A 20,601-nucleotide genomic window follows, 5' to 3' on the forward strand; every position below is an offset into this window, starting at 1 on the left:
TTTATTTGCCATTTAGTGTTCCAACTTGCAGAAAGCCCTTGTTAACTGAGTAAACGGTCAATTTTTCATCAACAGGAAGAGAAATCAGTCACAAAGTCACCAACATCTCTTGGATTCCAATCCCTGGCCAAAACATTATTTTCTTTTACAGAGTACTTTTAAGGGTCCAAGTACCTCAAGCCTTAAAAATGTAAGCCAGGTAACTTTAACTGAAGGAGTAAGGCTTTATCTATAAGTATCTAATTAAAGGGGTGGGGGGGGGGGAGACAAAAGCAAATCAAATTTTTTCTACCTTTATTTATAAAGAACACAGCTCCTCCTGACACAGACACGAACACTCACACGTTCCAAGGAGGAGCTCGATAAAAACAACAACAACAATAGCAGAACTGGAGGACATCGGGACCTTATTTAACACCAGTCTGTGTGCCCGACTCGGGGATCACTGGGAATGTGTCCTCAAATATGACATCTCACCTCAAACAAAGGAAGACAGGCCTTCATCTGGAGGGTGCACCCACCCCCCAGGCAAAAAAGCTGCACACTCAATCTTCAGCATCATCGAACTGTCCTGTTTCAAAGACCATCTTGGAATAGTGGGGTATCAGCGGAGGTGGGTGGTGCCAACTGGGGTCATAGATCATATCTCCTTGCGGGGCACAGCACACCCAAGGTTTGACCTCCTGAGAAATGCAACCCTGGATGTCATCGGCATCTGCAAGCAATTAAAAAAAAAAAAAAAAACAGATTAAAAGGAGAAGGGGAGGTGAGACATATAGCCAAAAAATTCTAGGGGACAGACATTAGCCATGTCTTTGTTTAAAAATACACATGCGGGGTGCCTGGGTGGCTCAGCCAAAGCGTCTGACTTCGGCTCAGGTCATGATCTTACGGCTCGTGCTTGATTCAAGCCCAATGTCGGGCTCTGTGCTGATAGCTCGGAGCCTGAAGCCTGCTTCAGATTCTGTCTCCGTCTCTCTCTGCCCCTTCCCTGCTCACGCGCTCGCGCTAATACAAATAAACATTAAAAATTTTTTTTCAGTACACAGGCAGAGCCCTCCTTCAAGGATTGCATGCCCAAGCTGTGCTTCTCAGAGGATGGTTCTTAGTGCAGAGGAAGCAACCGCAGAAGAGCACTGCTGTCTGCAGCAGCTAGATTCACACAGACATTTCTAGGAGAGTAACATTGCTTTCATGTTAAAACTGATGCATTATAAAGTCAACTGTGAAATTTGCATTTTTCCCCCAACATGAAAGAGAAGCTGTCACAGAAATTTCAGCTCTGTAAAAGGTTATCAGGCTGAGCTCACAGATGTGGGTCCTTCATCCAAACTGTCAGCCTTTGGGGTAGCCTGGTAGGTAACCTGGTCTGGGACCCTAGAAACACCACACCTACCATACGGATTCCCTTGATCTGCTTTCAACTCCAAGTCCCAGTCCTCGTTAAAAAGATCAGCAGCCTGTTCCTTGGGCGGGCAGTCGGACACTCCTTCTGACAGCTCCCAGGTATTCAGGTCCCCATCAGAATCCTCATCCTCCACGGCAAAGTCTTCCTCTTCCGAGTGGGTGCCCTCACCATGGGCAGGACTACCATTAGGGATGCTCTGTGCTCCACTGGCTAAGAAATCAACAGAAGGAAGGTTTTAAAACCACTAGCAACTACACAGGGACTACTCACGTGCTTGGAAAATGTTTGGCAGACATACTAAGAGGGCAAGAGTAAAACAAGCATACAGAGTTCTTTAGCCACCTGAGCACTTAAAAAAAAATGTTCTGTTTACATTTTTCGAAGTAGGATTGATCATTTCTTTTCAATAAAATCTTTTGCCTTCAACGAGGCCATTAATTGTCAGGTCTTATCATGCACACAGGGAATCAAGCAAATCAAGCACAGTTTACATATTTAAGTAGTTTACAGGTAACTGAGGCAAAGCACATCTGGCAGATGATAAGCTTTCATAATACAAACTTGAATTTTTACTCGTGTATTTCTCTCTTCATCATCAAAGAGCACAGGACAAGGGGCAGTGGGAGGAAAGCAGGCAGAAGAGCAGAACCCATCAGCCACAGAGGCAGCCACCACGTCTCCTCCTCCTGATATTGGGGAGAGCTGGAAGGTATATTTTCAAAAGGTATTAAGATAATAGAATAAAAGCCTGGGGAAGGATAATGGACCCCAAGTACATGGTGATGCCAGGTCAGAGCTGGGAAAAGAATCAGCCTAAAAACAGCCATGCTATTAACAGTGTATAATAATACCAGCTATAAGCACAGAAGTCATAGGTCAGGGCATGGGTTCTGGAGCCAAACTACCCTGCTCCAAACCCCAGTTCTGTCAATTCTGAATTGTGTGATTGAGCTGAAATGTACTCAACCGACTCGTCAGTAACTTAAACACAAAATCACCACACAGCACAGCAATTCCACTCCTGAACGGATACCCAAAAGAATCGAAAGCAGGTATTTAGGCAAGACTTGTACAAAAGTGTTCATAAGAGCATCATTCACAATCACCAAAGGGTATAAACAACTCATAAGTGCCTATCAACTGATGAATAAGCAGCCAAGATGTAGTATATCCAGACGATGGAACTGTTCAGCCATAAAAAGGAATGTACTGATTCATGCTACATGAGTCTTGAAAATATCATGCTGAGTGAAAGAAGCCAGACACAAAAGGCTACGTAGCGTACCCTTCCATTTGCATGCAACTCACATTCGCCTGTCCAGTACAGGTAAATCCACAGAAAGATTAATGGTCTGGCGCGGGGGGGGGGGGGGGGGGGGGGGGCCGGAATCGCTCAAGGAAGGGGGTATGGGGTGGGACTACTTATCAGTCACAGGGTGACCTTTTGGAGTACTGAAAATGTTCTGGAGCTAAATAAGCATGGTGGTTGCACAGAACTGTGAAGGTACGAAACGCCACTGGCTTGTACGCTTTAAAATTATTAAGTGGTAAATTTTATATTTGTGTTTTACCACAATCTTTTTTTCGTTTTTACTCTGAGCCTCAGTTTCCTCATTTGGAATATGAAGACAGGATTGTGGTGTCTTTCTCAATAGAAGGGAAGGGTTTGGTCACAAGGTGAGGCCTTCCCTTAAGGAAGCTCCAGCGGGGCTTCCAAAGGAGGATGCCACGGAAACACTAGGCAGAAAAGGCAGCAAAGAGAACTGGCCAGGAAGAGAAGGTAAACAAGACACAGGGACTGTCCCTCTCCTCGATTCCTTGGTCTCCCCCCACATCCAGCCCAGTCTCCACCGTCTACTTGCCTAGCCGATCCACAGCCTTCTCAGTGTCTCTCTCCTGACCGGAGTGGTCAGCTGGGACAAAGCCAGCCTGCAGGAAGAAGAAACAATTACCCAGGACTCGGATATCTGGGGTGTCCCCAGTATTAAGCTATTGCCTTGCAGCCCCAAACCCACCCCTCCGTCCTCACCTTTGTGAGGGTGGGGCTGGGACACTGCGACCCACATCTCTGCTTTGCCCTATAGATGTGGCAAGGCTGGGGAGCCAAGGGCTTCGCCCTTTCCTCCTTCTGCAGACACCACCCCAGCAACACTCCGCCCTTGCGGCAGCAGCGCCTTCCACTCGATCCCGTCTACACTTTGCCAACACTTGCAGAGGCAACCTCATCACTGGGCTCTCTCTTCAGGGCTCTCTCTCCCAGACCCTCAGGACCCCTCCTCCAAGCTCAGAGACCCCAGTAGTACTTGGGGGCTGTGCTTCCTCCTCCGAGATTGGAATTTCAGCTCTGCTAAGGCTCTCTTCTGGGCCTGTAATTTTTTTTTTTTAAGTTTACTTATTTATTTTGAGAGAGACGACAGAGAGAGCGAGCAGGGGAGGGGCAGAGAGAATCCCAAGCAGGCTATGCACTGTCAGCACAGAGTCTGACGCGGGGCTAGAACTCACGAACAGTGAGATCATGACCTGAGCCAAAACCGAGAGTCGGATGCTAAGTTAACTGAGCCACCCAGGTGCCCCTGAGCCTGTAAACTGTAATCATTCCAACCTCATTCCTTTGTTCCCTCAGCCCTAGGGGTGGTAGCTGTTTCCCCACAGTTGCTACCTCCATGTTCGTTTATACCTTTTCAGTAACTCAACATTCTTTCAACTTCTGTCTCCTGATACATGGGGGCAACAGAGCTTTAGTTCCTAAGTGTCGCTGAAGGGAAATCATCTTCCCCCACAGCCAACCATATGCTTCTCTGCTCCCATCACTCAGAAGTTCCTGAAATCCTGTCCCTTCCAAGACCACTTTAAATGGAACAAGAAATGTTCGCAGCCTGCATCCGAAGACCTGGTTTTAATCCCAGCTCTTGCCATTCATTCAGGGTGTGACCTTGGATACATCACTTCAACCACCATACCTGGGTTTCCTTCTGGGGAAAGCGGAGATGACTGTCCTGACCTTGCAAGGGGCTTATGAGGGGATAACACTTATGAAAACACCTAGCACAGAGCAGGAATGTAACATTTGTTGAATTTAAATCCACCTTCTTTGCCCCTACATCGAAACTGTACTTGGCACCTGCCCCAATTAGCTCATGATGTCGTCATCCCCAGATTTAAGGAATAAACTCCCTCTTCTGTAGTCAATGACAACCCGGGGTCACTACTGCAGGTCAGCTGGTCGGACCCCTCGGGTGGACCACTGTCACAGCCCCCTGCCCAGCTGACAGCATCAATCGCCACTCTGCTCAAGAATCTTCAACAGCCCTCCATGCAGGAGTATAAAATTGACCATGGCATTCCCACCTCCCCATCACAGCCCGTCGACCTGTTGAGCACCGTTCTCTCCCCTGGCCCTGAGGCTCTGCGTCCCCAGCTCCCAGCCATTTGTCGGGTACTGCCTCACCTCCACACCTCTGCAGGCACCCCCACCCCCACCCTGTCACCTTGGAGAGAAAGCACACATCCCTTCCTGCTACGTCCTGACAAAATCAGTCCATCCTATCTGCACGCGGAAGTTTTTTGTTTTTTTGTTTTTTTCACTAGCGCTACATCTTTCATATCTTACTCTGGTTTAGTACCATCTTTGATGCTTAAACAAGCATTCCATTCCTTCCTCCGATGAATAGCTGTCTATCGTGGTGGGCCCTAAGCTAGGCGCCGGGTTAACAGCAGTAACCAGGGGATTCCTACCCTCACGGAGCTCGCTATCTAGCAGAACTTACTGACTGTAAACAAGGGCAGGTGATGCCCGTAATAACGGTCTTTGGAAAACCAGGAGCTGTCTGGCGCGCAAATGAAAACAAGTTTCTGGAAACCCTGCGTCAAGCCGGGCCTTTGGTTTTAGTAAACAGAAAAGGAGAGCGCATGAGACATCATGTGGTGCTCAGGGTGAGCTGTGCATCCCCACCCATGGACACAGGTCCTGCGGGGACGGCGGGCTCCTCGCCGCCCTCACCTGGCCTCGCTCCAGGCCCCGGGCAATGGCCCCCAGCTCTCGGTCACCAGCATCGCTTCCCATTTAGCAAGCAGGCGGAGGCGCCCCCGGGACAGCCAGCCTCCCCTCCGCTCCCGCTCGCCCACTCACGCCCTCGGCGGCCCCGCCCCGCGGCCCCGCGCTGCCGCGGCCCGGCCGTTTCCAGCGCGAACGCGCGCCCAAACGGCGCCCCCCGCCCGGCCCCGCGGCCCCCGCCCGGCCCCGCCTCGCCCGGCCCTGCCCGGCCCGCGAGCCCTGAAACTTCCCGCCCCTCGCCGCAGGCGGCGGCCGCGCTCACCCCCGGGCTGGGGGGCGCCTCCCGTGCGCTCGGCAGCGGCGGCCCCCGAGGCGGCTCGGCGGCCCCCAGCGCCCGGGCTCCGGCGGCCTGACGGTCCATGCCTGGCGGCCCGCGCCTCCGCGCCCTGGACGCTGCTCGGCCACGTGACGCGCCCGCCTGGCTGCCAGCCGGAGGATACGCCGCGGAGGGGCCAATCAGCCGGGGGTGCTCCCGGCCGAGCGGGGCGGGACACGGGTCACGAGGAAGCCAGGGGCGGGGCGGCGCGGGAGGGGCGGGGCGCGCCCGACAGCCAAGCCCCCTTCCTAGGGTCCCGGGTTCTGATTCTTCTCGCTCCTCGTGTTCGTGCTCCTGCCGGTGCACATCCCAGTGCTGGCGACTAGCAGGATCTGAAATGCCAGCTGTTATCCCTACCCCACCACGCTGATGATGTGCCTCAGCCCCCAAATCTCGAATCCCTGGTTAGACTAATCAATTACCCGAGTCTACCTGATAGTCTACAAAGCTCAGCTCTCAAAAGTTTGAATGCAATTTAGACCCAACCACATTTGTCACAGGTTTCCGTAGAACTCAGGCTGGAACTGGGCTATAACCCACCCACAAATGGATGAGACAGCTCAGCAGCTCAGTGATTCTCCACGTTAAGTTAATGACAGTTCTTAGAAACCAGGACAGATGATGAAAATGATGTCCAGACACGGTATGACGGTCACAGTAACCCTAAACATTTGGTGCTGTCACTGTAGTCTGGCTGGGCTCCAATTTTTTAATGCTCAAAGTCTGGCCCTCTACAAGCTGAGGGCAGTAGCAGATCGGCAGGCCCTGAGCTGGGGAGGAACCCTTCCCTGCCTTTCCCCAGGCTGCCTAAACTCTTAATAACATACCGGTGCTCAAGGTGTGATACTCATTTTAGGAATGAAATAGAAAAGCTAGAAGCTGGGATTCCCTGCTCACTAGGCCACTTTATGACAACCTTTCGGGACATTAGGGAGCTTATTCCTTCATCTCCCTGTAAGGATGTGTTTATAAACCATAAAAGACATTTGAACAAAACTAGCATTATGGGGGTGGGGGGAGAGGCAAAGTGGGTAAAGGGAAGTGGCAGATACAGGCTTCCAGTAGTGGAATGAGTAAGTCATGGGCATAAAAGATACAGTACAGGAAATACAGTCAATGGTATTGTAGTGGACCTGTATGGTGACAGATGGTGGCCACGCTGTGGTGAGCACAGCCACACAGCAGGAGTTGTCGAATCCTTGTTGTACACATGAAACTAATGTTGACATTGTCTCAACCACACTCAAATTTAAAAATTTAAATAAAAGTTTTTACTACAAAAAAATTAGGGTAACCGCTGATACACAGTATTTTTTCTCTCCTCTATGTAGACCTTCCTGCAGGGAAAAGAATGTGGCCAACTAATGTGTGAGCTGTTCTGATCCATGAGTCAGTTTCCCCAAATCTAATTGGATCCAGGTCACCACTCTCCCATAGAACTTTCAATGGCAGAAATAAAAGCTCTATTATCTGTGCTGTCCACTATGGTAAACGTGTGGCTATCAAGAACTCGAAATGTGGCCAGCGTAAATGAGAAAATAATTTCATTAGATGTAAATTGCCACACATGGCAGGTCTAGGTGAACTAGCCAGATGCACCTTCACAACCTGCATAACGAGCCCCAAACCTAGGTGTTGGGATGATCCCAGGTGACCCACCTTCATCGCCTTGCGTTAAGGAGCCAACCACCACCCTCCTCACTCTCATCTCTTACAAGCATGTATCTCCCTCCTGAAACAAAAATGCCATGTCGGGATTGGGAATGTTAAACTTCCCAGGACTCCATGAAAAGGTCAAAGAGGAAACTGTTCTTATTTACATACGTATGTTATCATACAACAAATGACAAGCAAACAACATTTAGAGTACAAAATCTCAAAGTAAAAATGCCCTAAAATAGACTCTCATATCATTAGGAACTCAACATATAATAAAAGTAGTACCACAATCAGTAGAGATAAAGGGCTAGCCACAAATGGTGTTGTAGAAAATTTAGTTAAGTGGTTGGGGGGAAGAAAATGAGTTGTCTAAGGCAAGAGGAATAGGTATCATACACACACATCTTCTGGGCATCAAAAAACACCACAAAAAAAAAAAAAAAAAAGCTAGGGGCAAATTATTTGCAACAAAGGAGAGACAAACTAAAAATTAATATTCTTAATATTTTAAAAATTCTTTTAAATTAGTAAGAAAAAAGTTCAAAAAATAGTCGTGAAAAAACAAGAGAACCAAGAAAAACACATTAAACTTCATTAATACCCACCGAAGGTAAAGTATTGACCTTTTCCTACATTGCATGAAAGTATTCTCATACATTGCAAACTGGCAGTACATATCAGTATCTTTAAAAGTTACACCCTTTAATCCAGTAATTCTACCAGCAAATATCACACTCCTAAAGAAATAACCAGCGATGTGAACAAAGATTTATAAGAATCATCAACAGTATTTATAAGAAAAAAATCAGATATACAAGATCCAACCACACAAGGCATTAGTAAAATAAGTCATGGCTCATCCATACAATGGAATGTTATAAATTCATTACATGTTTTTAAGGCTATTTAATGACATAGAAAAATAACATAAGTGAAACATACTGCTAAGGAAAACTACACTTCTCTCGGTGACCTGAATGCTTCTCCCAGTGACCACAGTGTTAAGTTAAAGGATGTAAAGTTCAAACAGTAGCCTACCCTACTCCCAGAATGCCCTCTCTGCTCCAAGCCATCCTCCACTCTGGCTTCTGAAGGCCTTCTCTACTGCTCTCATCTACACCCTACCCACGTCCTCCTTTTGTTGCTGGACCTCCCCACCGTAGACACTTCTCTGAAGATTAGTCCCAGACAGAAGACACTTTTGTAAAGTCTTTATCCTCTCAAAGGACTTTTCCCAATACCCAGCATCCTCTTCTGCTGCTTCAACAAGCTCTCTCAGGATGTCCAGCTGTCCCGCCAAACCCTACCTCCATCCCAAAAGCTTCCCTTCTTTTCTGCTAATAGTGGACACTTAATGAGTGAATGAATAAGTAATCTAACAGTATAAATCCAATGTCATAAAGGAAATCAGAGTTTAACTCCAGATGATGAGGTTATAGGATGCTTTAATTTCTTCTCCACATTACTCTGCTCCCTCTATATTTCCTACAACAAATGTACACCATGTATACTTTTTTTAAAATATTTTTTTTAATGTTTATTTTTTGAGAGAGAAGGTGTACACATGCTCTCAGGGGAGGGGCAGAGAGAGAGAGAAAGAGCATCCCAAGCAGGCTCCACCCTGTTAGCACAGAGCCCAATGCGGGGCTCGAACTCCCAAACCCTGAGATCATGACCTGAGCCGAAGCCGGACGCTTAACCAACTGAGCCGCCCAGGGGCCCCATATATACTTTTTTAATAAGAAGAGAACAAACAAATGGAACTGTACTTTCTCCTCCATTATTACTGGCCCCTAGGTACAGTTTAGAGCTACTCATTCTTGACCAAGGGTAACAAGAAAAACTCAGTTGTATGATTTCCATATATTTTGAGAAGCATTTAGGACCGTACAGTAGTAGGTCAGACCTTAACAAGTAGCTTCTTGCCACTAAACAGCAATTCTCTTTTCTGGAATTAAAAATTAACACGCTAACAAAACTAAAAAAGCATGTCCCAAAATCAGACAGCCATCTTGTCTGCTATCTCTCAACAAACTGCAGATGAACTCCTAATACAAATCTGGCCAAGAGGGCTTACAATGCTATTTCCCAAAGGGGGCTACGTTCTTCCTCTTGTCACAAATGGCCGGCTTGATGCATAGCGTGTTTAGCTACAAATGCTTCTGCTGACTCTCCCTGCAACATTTTCATGGCTCGCCAATATATCTGCCCGCAGTTCTCAGGTCTACCAAGGGGGTGGTTCAGTTCTTCTTTGATGTAATCCATCCAAAGATCTTTGAAGGGAAACAGTATGTTATTACTGTAAACATACAACTAGATCATTGATAAGGCTTTATTATATAAACTATTTAATACTGATTCAATATAAGATTTCTAAGAAGCTGAACTTGTTGCTATTATCTCCCTAGAGCCCTATGTGAAACAATGCCTCTCTCAGCTTCTTTACACTGAGAAGTATCAAAACTTTTTTTTAAGTGAAAACCTCCATTTTAAATCAAGACAATCCACGTATTTCATAAACCAAAAATACTAAATATTTTAGCGGGAGGATTTTGCTGAGTCTCTTTCAAGGTGAAAGTGAGTTTCAATGAATTCATTATAACCTTCTTATAATGCTTAATAAAAAACTTGCTTAGGTTATGAAAAATGCCATTTTCATTCACCTCACCAGGAGAAAGTCTGCTAAAAACCTTGTAAAAGCTAACGTATTTTTTAATCTAAATTTAAGCACTATATAATATTTTTGACTTCATAAGTAAACGGATTTATATGACATACCTACAGCCAGAAATACGTTTTGTGGGTCCTCAATGAGGACAATGTGGCAACAGCCAGTGACAATGTCAATTAGCATCCCGCTCCACCTTTGCTATCACTCCCACTCTTATTCTAACCTACATTAACCTTTCCTTTACAAATACCACATTTTTTAAGAGTATCAAACCCAGCAAATCTTTCTCTAATCCAGAGTTCTTAAAAGAAGACCCACAGACTCTTAATCTCGTGAACTTGAAATTATAAGCCAAATTATGTCTTATTTATGCACAAAGTAAGGGAGCAGGCAGTAACAGGATACCATCTTTATTCTCAAAAAGGGCCATGACCCACAAAGAGTTAAACACTGTTCTAACCACACTGATGGGTTACAGACCACACATGCAAACAGACGTGTCTGTAACTGAAGTTTACTTACCAGAATCTACAGATCCGAACTCTCTCAAAGCCCTCTCATAATATTCTCTTAAGTTCACCATCTTGCAGGATTCCTAACAAAATAATCAGACAATCTTGCCTCAAAAGCCTAATTCAGAATGTCACAGATTCATTTCAATCACATTGTTAAACAGCTACCACCCATTAGGGATTTGTAGGGGAAAAGGCTCATGATGTAGGATGAACACAGCCTGGCTCTCAACGTATTCAGAGGAAAGTCAAAATACAGGAGACACCAGAGTGAAGTCAATGTCAAACAGTGATAAAAGCACTTTGCTATGATAGCATGGAAAAAAGCCTGATTAATTCTCAGTTGGGGGAACACGGGCAGGTTCACAGGAAAATATATCTGAATGACCTGAGGGAAGAGGAGGATTTAAGTAAGTAAATTGGGAAGGTTCACTCCCTGTAACTTTGGCACATCTGGACTCTGGCACATATTAGCTATGTCCACCTTAAAACTTATTATGTGAAAGCAAAGCCTATATAAATACTAATATCACCTGCAGCGAGTTTTTTAAACCCTCTGACTTTAAGTTTCCCCACCCATAAAACAATAATACCTCTTAGAGCAACTATAAGTATTAAATTAAAATGCTGACTAGGGGCACCTGGGTGGTGCAGTCAGTTAAGTGTCTGTCTCTTGATGTTGGCTCATGATCTCACAGTTCTTGAGTCTGAGCCCCACATCAGGCTCTGCACTGACAGTGCAGGTTCTTGGGATTCTCTCTCCCTCTGCCTTTCTCTCTGCCCCTCCCCCACTCAAAATAACTAAAAAAACTTTCTCTTCACCTAACACTGTATTCGTTTATAAAAAATCAACTTAACTTCATGTCATACACATGCATGAAAAACAGAATCACTCTTTGTTAAAGGCTCATAACGGGCAAAGGACAATGCAAAGTCCCTTCTTGGTGGTACCCCCTTTTGGTCTTGTAACCTGCACGTCTCTGAAACCAGTATCATGACTTCCTTTATGGAAGAGGATGCCAAGGTTTAGAATTGCCCAAGACACATAACTATTATGTTATTAATCTGAAGCCTGGTTATTATTATGCTCTCTTTGCTCCTCCCCACTTGCACTCTATCTCTCTCTCTCTCAAAAATAAAATAAAAACATAAAAAAAATTAAAGAAACAAATTTAAAAAATGTACTTCTTTGGGAGGACCATCTTGCAGTATACAAAGAGCCATAAAAAAACTATTATCTCCAGTCCCAGAAATTTATCTCAAGAACCTGAATTATTATTCAAAAGAATAAAGGGAAAAAAAAGCTGTATAAACAAAATGCTTACATCACTCTTATTTTCATTATCAAAAATCTGGAAACAACCTGTATGTAATGGACTGGTTAAGAAAACTACAGGTTTAAGAATAATACTACAACCATTAAAAATGATAACCATGTGAAAACACAGGAAATGTGTTTACAAAATAATATTGAAAAAAGAAAAAGAAGAAGAAAGAACCTCCACATGGCACAGATGTCAGAAATAATTCTTGTATGAAAAAAATCTTATGTGTATATGTGTAAACAAAAAAGTTAAACAATTAAAATTAAATATGGTTGGCTGCATTATTGTGACAGAATTACAGACACATTTGGATTTTCCTATATTATTTTTTTAAATTTTTTTTAACATTTATTTATTTTTGAGAGACAGAAAGAGATAGAGCACAAGCAGGGGAGGAGCAGAGAGAGAGAGGGAGACACAGAATCGGAAGCAGGCTCAGTCTCCGAGCTATCAGCACAGAGCCTGATGCAGGGCTCAAACTCACGGACTGCGAGATCATGACCTGAGCTGAAGTTGGCTGCTTAACCAACTGAGCTACCCAGGCACCCCTTCCTATATTATTTTTTAAACTGAGACTTTCTTGTAATTTTCCTTACTTACAAGTTCAGTTAAAACCACCTGAAACAGGGGCACCTGCATGGCTCAGTTGGTTGAGCATCTGACTCTTGGTTTTGGCTTAAGGTCATTATCTCACGGTTCATGGGTTCAAGCCCCGCATCCGGCTCCGCACTAGCAGCATAGAACCTACTTAGGATTTTCTCTCTCCCTCTCTTGTCCCTCCCTCGCTCACACATGCACATGCTCTTTCTCTCTCAAAAAAAATAAATAAATAAAACTTAAAAAAAAACCCACCAGCAACAGTTGCTGAGTGCCTACTATCTACCTCATAACCCAATACAAGAGACAAATGGGATGCTCGGATGGGAGGAAACAGCACCTCCCAACCCGGCAGGGAGAGTTTCCTGTATGAGGTAACAGCTGAGCTTTCCACTTTCCAGACATGTACTTTGTCTTCTTTCCTTACCATTCCTTAGCCATCTCTCTGAAAAATGGTTAGATGAAGAGACCAGAAATGTGCACCATGTACATAAGAAGAGCTTTTTAAATGATGAAATGCTGCCAGAGATTGGTAACCATTAATTCATTTGCCCAGACAAGGAACACACTGACAGCACACTTACTTGCTCCTTTTCAAACTGGATTATTTTCCTGAAAAAATCAACTGAAAATGGACGGCTTTCCTGCAAACTAAAATAAAGGGAGAAAACTGTTACCTTCCACAAAGACACAAAGCCTCTTACATCCCATGAATCTAATAAATACATATGCCTGCACCTCCACAACACATGGTTTAATAAAGACCTGGCCACGACGCAGGGCAAGGCCTGGACTTGACCACCGGTCACTCAATAACACCAGTGTCCAATGACTTATCCAGTTTTTCCTGTTGTCTTCTTCCACACTTTTACAGTTTAAAGTTCCCTCTGCCACATCTCAAGTCTTTTCTGAAGATGACCGATAATTCCACTTCTAACAATATATTCTAAGGAAATAATTTCCAACATGGACAAATAATATTTGTACAGAAATGTTCACTAAAGCCAAATAAATTATGGTGCATCGACAGAGCAGTATATACATAACTATGTTTAATAAAAGATGTTCATGCAGAATTGTTACTGAAAAGGCCAGTGCAATGTTCACCAACAAAATGTAATTATAGTATAATCTCAAATAAGTGAAAACAAAATCTTTAAAGAATATATTAACCATGTGTTTTTTCTCTTGATGATGGGATTACAATGAGTTATTAGTTATCACCCTTTTTTTTAAATTTTCCACAATAGGCATGAACTGCTTTTTTAAAATTTTCCACAATAGGCATGAACTGCTTTTATTGTTCAAAAAAAGAAAGACTTGGGGCACCTGGGTAGCTCAGTTGGTTAAGCGTCTGACTTTGGCTCAGGTCATGATCTCACGGTTCGCGAGTTCAAGCCCCATGTCAGGCTCTGTGCTGACACCTCAGAGCCTGGAGCCTGCTTCGGATTCTGTGTCTCCTTCTCTCTCTGCCTCTCCCCTGCTCATGCTCTGTCCCTGTCTCTCTCAAAACTAAATAACCATTTAAAAAAAAAAAAAGAAAGACTTTTTGAAAGTCTCTTGGATTACTTCCTCAGATACTATTTGCCATACACACACAATCTGGGTGTGAGGGGCTGAGTATGGGGTGGAGAGACGAATAACAGCAATAAAAAAATATGAGTGTTATTTTTTTAAGTAACCTCTACACCTAACATGGGGCTCAAACTCACAAGCCCGAGATCAAGAGTCACACGTTCTACTGACTAAGCCAGCCAAGCGCCCCTAAGAGTACCTTTTAAACACAGCTCTGGCCTTTTTGTAGCCACCGCTTCGGTAAGCCCAGTCCAGGTACTTATCCTTCAGAGTGACGGAGTCGGCACCTTTGACAGCTGAGAGAGCTTTCTACAATTTAAAAAAAAAAGACAAACTGCATGAGGAAATTTATAAATATCAAAGCATATTTTCTCTGCCCACCACAAGACTCACAACATGGGGCCTAGACCTTAAAAATGGCTTCAGTGTCTTCTTGGCTTTTGGCACCTTCGCTCCACTCTGCCCAAGAAATCCACAATGGTAGACAAATCTGGTCACAAAAAGAAAAACAAAAAGTTAGAAAATGATGGCCTAGCATTGTGCTCTGAAAACTAGTCACCACAGAGACAGGGTCCTGCTAAGATAACCAATATGTAAAATATGGATGCACTCCCAGTCTGTCCTCGCTGTGACCAAATACTCAGTGCCCAGTAGGAATGAGCGGCCAGAGCACACACAGACTTGTGACCAAGACCCCCAAAGCAGCTCTCTCCTATCAGAGCTGGCTCCCTTCTGCCGGACAGCACTGCCTACAGCTATCCTCAGGCATCTCTGAACTAAGCAATGAAGAGTCCATAGCTGGTCAGACCCACAGCTACCCAGGTCACATCTCTGCTGTCTGGGGACCCACCACACAAGTACTACCCAATCCAGGCTCAACAATCTCATCTTCATTCATGTCTCAGAAACACACACCAATGAGCAGTAAAATAATTAAGAATTTTTCCCACTTTTACTTTCCCACTTTTACTTCCAGAACACTTTTCTCCTACTAACATAAAAGGGCCTGCTAATATATTTGTTTTTCAAATTTTTTTAACATTTATTTATTTTTGAGACAGAGAGAGCATAAATGGGGGAGGGGGCAGAGACAGAGGCACAAAATCCGAAGCAGGCTCCAGACTCTGAGTTGTCAGCAGAGAGCCCAACATGGGGCTCGAACTCACAAACCATGAGATCATGACCTGAGCTGAAGTTGGCTGCTTAACCAACTAAGCCACACAAGTGCAAAAGGGCCTGTTAATATAAAAGGACCTGGCTGGCTCAGTCAGTGGAGCGTGCAACTCTTGATATCAGGGTTTTAAGTTGGAGCCCCATGTTGGGTGTAGAGATGACTTAAAAATAAAATCTTTAAAAACAAACAAAAAAAGATTCACTGCAAAGCTTTAAGGTTTAGGAATATATGTGTGTTTAGGGGCACCTGGGTGGCTCAGTCAGTTAAGCATCCAACTTCGGCTCAGGTTTCATGAGTTTGAGCCCTGCATTGGGCTCTCTGCTTTCAGTGCAGGGCCTGCTTCAGATACTGTCTCCCCACTTCTCTCTGCCCCTCCCGTGCGCACATTCTTTCTCAAAAATGAATAAACGTTAAAAAAGTGTGTGTGTTTAAAGATCAGGCTTAAGGGCGTCCGGATGGCTCAGGTGGTTAAGCATCCAACTTTGGCTCTGGTCATGATCTTGAGATGAGTTCAAGCCCCGCGTCAGGCTCTGTGCTGACAGCTCAGAGACTGGAGCCTGCTTCGGATTCTGTGTCTCTCTCTCTGTTCCTCCCCTCACTCACGCTATTTCTGTCTCTGTCTCTGTCTCTCTCAAAAATAAAGAGTAAAAAAAAATTTTTTTTTTAATTAGGCTTAAAAATAAAAAAATAAAAATCAGGCTTAAGTTCATCTTTGGAAGCAAGTGAAAATAATTCTCTATTAATATTTCTCACTTGTAAGATATCAAAACAGAAGACTTTCATATGATTTAGTCATTTTTCAAATAGTGAATTAGAAATAGGCTAGTAAATCAAAGTAAACCCTTCCACGCCTGACCCCTGACCCCCAGGCACAAATGCACTCTGGAGCCAGCCGTCGTCAGGCACGCAACACTACAAAGGATCTCTGCCTCGAGTCTCAAAAGGTTTCCCAAACAGGAGGAAGTACAAGGGACCCAGTTCACAGACCTGGGCTTTCAGGTGTGCAAAAGCTTCTTCAAAAAGCACAGCTACATCGGGGCTCTCGGAGTCAATCAGCACCTGCAGCTTCATCTGCCACATCGTTACAGAGTCTCTGAACGATTCAGTCCCGGCTACTGCCACCTCCAAAGCTTCCTTCAAGAAGTTGTGATGCAGCAACAACTCAATCTAGAGAAGACAAAGGATTACTGGAAAATTAACTGCAGAAAGCTAAATCTCATTTTTTTTTTAAACATAATTTAAGCTTATTTATTTTGAGAGAGAGAGAGAAATACAGCATGAGCTACGGAGGGGCAGAGGGGAAAGAGAGAGAGAGAGAGAGAGAGAGAGACAGAGAGAGAGAGAGAGAGAGAGAAAGAGAGAGACAGAAAGAGAAAGAGAGAGACAGAGAGAGAAAGAGAGAGACAGAGAGAGAGACAGAGAATCCCAAGCAGGCTCCGTGCTGTAAGTGCAGAGCCCAACTTGGGGCTCGAACTCACAAACCATGAGATCATGGCTCATAACTGACTGAGCCACCCAGGGGCCCCAAAGCTAGATCTCACTGAAGGCGATAATTTCCACAGCATTTCCACTAAGCCTTTTACCATTACTGCCAAAAGGGGATAAAGTGAACAATCTGAAATTCCTTTCATTGCCTGCTCTTATTCCTAATGGCTACCAAAAAACAGAGACGATGTTGAAAGTAGAGGGTCTAAATAACTTAGACTGAAAGTTAAGTTTTTAGGGGCACCTGGTTGGCTTAGTCAGTGGAGCTTACAACTCAGTCTTGGGATTGTCAGTTCAAGCTCCACAGTGGGTGTAAGGATTATGTAAAAATAATTTTTTTTTTTTAATTAAAAAAAAAAAAGTAAAACTTTCAATAATATAGTTCACTGTAATAAACCCCACACCCACGAAAACAGAATATAACAATCAGGAGACAAAACCAGTATTTGTGAGGGGTGCCTGAGTGGCTCAGCTTATTCATTCAAATGGAGTTGGACACACAATAAACTAACACAATTTTTCTGAAATATATTTGCCACTATGTAACATTCATGGAAGTACTCCTGTCTTAAACTTGGAAATGTTATTTTAACAAATATGGGGCACCTGGGTGGCTCAGGGGTGTGTGTCCAACTCTGTTTCAGCTCAGGTTGTGATCTCGCGGTTAAGTGGGTTCGAGCCCACACTGGGCTCTGTGCTGACAGCGAGGAGCCTGCTTGGGATTCTCTCTCCCTCTCTCTCAGCCCCTCCCTCACTCATGCTGTCTTTGTCTCTCTCAAAATAAATAAACTTAAAAAAAAAATTACTGAACAAGCAAATAAACAGAAGGAAATCATATGTGTTCAAAATGCTTATTTTAACTATTTTAACAGGGGGGGAAGAAACTTAAAACCAATTCAATTTTTAAAACTGTGGAAGAGCAAATAAAAGGCAGCATGTAATCTGCTCATTTGGCAAGCATTTTTATTGCACACTATATATGCTAGATTCAATTATCAGGAAATCAGGTATGTTCTCTACCACCCCCAGAGCCTCTAACAGGCACAGTTTGATACCTGCCATGACAGAAAAAGAATCATATGCTGTAAGAGTAAAAAGCAGGAGCACCCATCTATGGCAGTGATAAGACAGGAAACACCATTTATGCTAAGGATTAAGAAGAGGGATTTGTGAGAGAAGGCTCTCCCAACTGGCATGCACACGAGGCTGACCTGAAGAGAGAGCTTGGATACAAAAGGAAATCCAAGTTCAACATGGCCGGAGGAGTGGAATGTATACTGGAGAACTAGCAGGTGAGGCCAAGGCCATATTAGGGACACTGACAAGCTTTATCCAAAGACCATGGGAAGCCACAGAATAATTTGATCATCAATTTTAGAAGATCATTTTGCAGAGAATAATCTGGGAAAACAATGGATGCAGAAATCAGCTAAGCATTTTAAGTTTAGAGGCAGTATACTGAGGAACTCTCATTAAAGGCAAAGTCACCAGAGTGATGAAGTCGTAAGCTCAGGAAGGGCAGCATCAGAGATCTGGGAAGGAGAGGATGTCTGAAATAGCCAGAGTGGTGATGACAAGATAGCAATAATGGAAAGAGAGCAGGGCTGCCAAGGCCCCTCTAAATTTACAGGGTGTGACTATCTTGCCAGCATTCAACAGCTCAAACAGGAGCAGCTGAACTCATCCAAGCCTGGGATTTTTCCCAGATGTCATAATGGGAAAACAGTACCTCACTCATGGTATAGCACAGCAGGCTAGCATATAGTTTATGCATTACCTAGCTATACAGAAAAAGTATTTTCTAAAATGAACTACTAGGACCTCATCAAGATAAAAAGCTTCTCTGCACAGCGAAGGAAACAATCAGCAAAATTAAAAGGCAATCAATGGAATGAGAGAAGTTATTTGCAAATGACATATCAGATAGAGTCAGTATCCAAAATCTATAAAGAACTTATCAAACTCAACACCCAAAAAAACAATCCAGTGAAGAAATGGGCAAAAGACATGAATAGACACTTTTCAAAAGACATCCAGATGGCCAAGACACACGAAAAAATGCTCAACATTACTCAGCATCAGGAAAATACAAATCAAAACCATAATGAGCTACCACCTGACACCTGTCAGAATGGCTAACATTAACAACTCAGGCAACAACAGATGTTGGCGAGGATGCGGAGAAAGAGGATCTCTTTTGCATTGTTGGTGGGAATGCAAACTGGTGCAGCCTCTCTGGAAAACAGTAAGGAGGTTCTTCAAAAAATTAAAAATAGAACTACCCTACGACCCAGCAACTGCACTACTAGGTATTTATTCAAAGGACACAGATGTGCTGTTTCGAAGGGACACACGCACCCCAATGTTTATAGCAGCACTGTCAACAATAACCAAAGTATGAAAAAAATAAAAAAAATAAAAAAAAAAAAAAAACAATAACCAAAGTATGGAAAGAGCCCAAATGTCTACCGATGGATGAATAGATAAAGAAATGTATGTGTGTACATATGTATGTATGTATGTATGCATATATGTATATACACACACACACAGACACACATACACAATGGAGTATTACTCAGTGATCAAAAAGAATGAAATCTTGCCATTTGCAACAACATGGATGGAACTAGAGAGTATTATGCAAAGCAAAATTAGTCAGAGAAAGACAAATACCATATGACTTCACCCATATGTGGGATTTAAGATATAAAACAGATGAACACGGGGGAAGAGAAGAAAAAATAATATAAAAACAGGAAGGGGACAAAACTTAAGAGATGCTTAAATACAAAGAACAAACTGAGGGTTGCTGGAGGGGTTGTGGGTGGGAGGATGGCTACATGAGAAAGGGGGCACTGAGGAAGACACTTGTTGGCATCAGCGCTGGGTGTCATACATAGGGGATGAATCAATCACTGGATTCTAGTCCTGAAATCATTATTGCACCATATGCTAACTTGGATGTAAATTAAAAAATAAATAAATAAATAAACAAATAAATAAATAAATAAATAATAAAAAATAAATAAAAAGTATTTTGGGGGCACCTACGTGGCTCAGTTGGTTGAGCATCAGGCTCTTGATTTCGACTCAGGTCATGATCTCACAATTCATGAGATCAAGCCCACCGTCAGGCTCTGTGCTAACAGCATGGAACCTGCTTGAGGTTCTCTCTATCCCTCTCTCTACCCCTCCTCCATGTCTGCCCCCACATTCTCTCTCACTCTCTCTCAAAATAAATAAACATTTAAAAAGTATTTTTAAGGGTTGCCTGGGTAGCCTAGTCGGTTAAGCATCCGACTCCTGATTTTGGCTCAGGTCATGATCTCAAGGGTTGGTGAGTTCGAACCCCGCACATCAGGTTCTGTGCTGACAGTGCAGAGCCTGCTTGGGATTCTGTCTCCTCCTCTCTCTGCCCCTCCCCCGTTTGCCCTTTGTATCTTTTTCAAAAACAAAAATAAACTCTTAAAAAGTATTTTTTAAATGTTAACGTACGAACATTTTTGTGTAAGTTAACAACTTTGTGAGCTGCCAAAAACAAGGATCACTATTTTTTTTTTTAATTTTAGAGAGAGAGAGAACACACATACACACAATGCACGCAAGAAAGAGGGAGAGGGAGAGAGAGGCAATCTTAAGCAGGCTACATGCTCAGCACGGAACCCAAGGCCAGGCTTGATCTCACAACCCTGGGACCATGACCTGAGCCGAAATCAAGAATCGGACACCCAACTGACTGAATCACCCAGATGCTCCTCACTAACACTGTTTTAAAATCAAGTAAACAAACTCAGAAAAGTTAAGTGGTTTGCCCAAGTTATC

The 20,601-nt window shown here is 43.8% G+C and overlaps 2 protein-coding genes across 3 annotated transcripts in view; both read right to left on the reverse strand.

Annotated features, from left to right (window-relative positions):
• Positions 1 to 272: 272 nt before the first annotated feature.
• COPRS (coordinator of PRMT5 and differentiation stimulator) lies at positions 273 to 5,842 on the reverse strand. 2 transcript variants are annotated; one of them, XM_030295376.1, is made up of 4 exons: positions 5,725 to 5,842; positions 3,271 to 3,337; positions 1,397 to 1,618; positions 273 to 715 (listed from the first exon to the last, which is right to left on the reverse strand). In XM_030295376.1, the coding sequence occupies exons 1-4, from the start codon at positions 5,821 to 5,823 to the stop codon at positions 546 to 548; spliced, it is 558 nt and encodes a 185-aa protein (XP_030151236.1). In that variant the 5' UTR covers positions 5,824 to 5,842; the 3' UTR covers positions 273 to 545. The 2 variants fall into 2 exon arrangements, with proteins under 2 accessions (XP_030151236.1, XP_030151237.1); XM_030295377.1 differs by lacking the exon at positions 5,725 to 5,842 and adding an exon at positions 5,409 to 5,501.
• Positions 5,843 to 7,564: 1,722 nt separating this feature from the next.
• UTP6 (UTP6 small subunit processome component) overlaps positions 7,565 to 20,601 on the reverse strand; it is a 29,419-nt gene continuing 16,382 nt past the window's right edge. The window contains exons 14-19 of the mRNA XM_030295373.2: positions 16,279 to 16,458; positions 14,527 to 14,607; positions 14,317 to 14,426; positions 13,127 to 13,193; positions 10,631 to 10,703; positions 7,565 to 9,710 (exon numbers count right to left, since the gene is read on the reverse strand). Coding sequence (XP_030151233.1) covers positions 9,553 to 9,710; positions 10,631 to 10,703; positions 13,127 to 13,193; positions 14,317 to 14,426; positions 14,527 to 14,607; positions 16,279 to 16,458 — 669 coding nt within the window. The 3' untranslated portion in view covers positions 7,565 to 9,552. The remainder of the gene's footprint in view (positions 9,711 to 10,630; positions 10,704 to 13,126; positions 13,194 to 14,316; positions 14,427 to 14,526; positions 14,608 to 16,278; positions 16,459 to 20,601) is intronic.

The sequence above is a fragment of the Lynx canadensis genome, chromosome E1, assembly GCF_007474595.2.
Source record: "Lynx canadensis isolate LIC74 chromosome E1, mLynCan4.pri.v2, whole genome shotgun sequence".
NCBI classification, from domain to species: domain Eukaryota; kingdom Metazoa; phylum Chordata; class Mammalia; order Carnivora; family Felidae; genus Lynx; species Lynx canadensis.

What these genes read in the sequence shown, in the direction of transcription:
- COPRS (XM_030295376.1), bottom strand. Translation starts at nt 5,823, where the DNA reads ATGGACCGTCAGGCCGCCGGAGCCCGGGCGCTGGGGGCCGCCGAGCCG. An exon ending in GAAGGCTGTGGATCGGCTAG is followed by an intron (nt 1,619 to 3,270) that starts GCAAGTAGACGG and finishes TTGATTTCTTAG; the next exon opens with CCAGTGGAGCACAGAGCATC. An exon ending in AGATCAAGGGAATCCGTATG is followed by an intron (nt 716 to 1,396) that starts GTAGGTGTGGTG and finishes AATTGCTTGCAG; the next exon opens with ATGCCGATGACATCCAGGGT.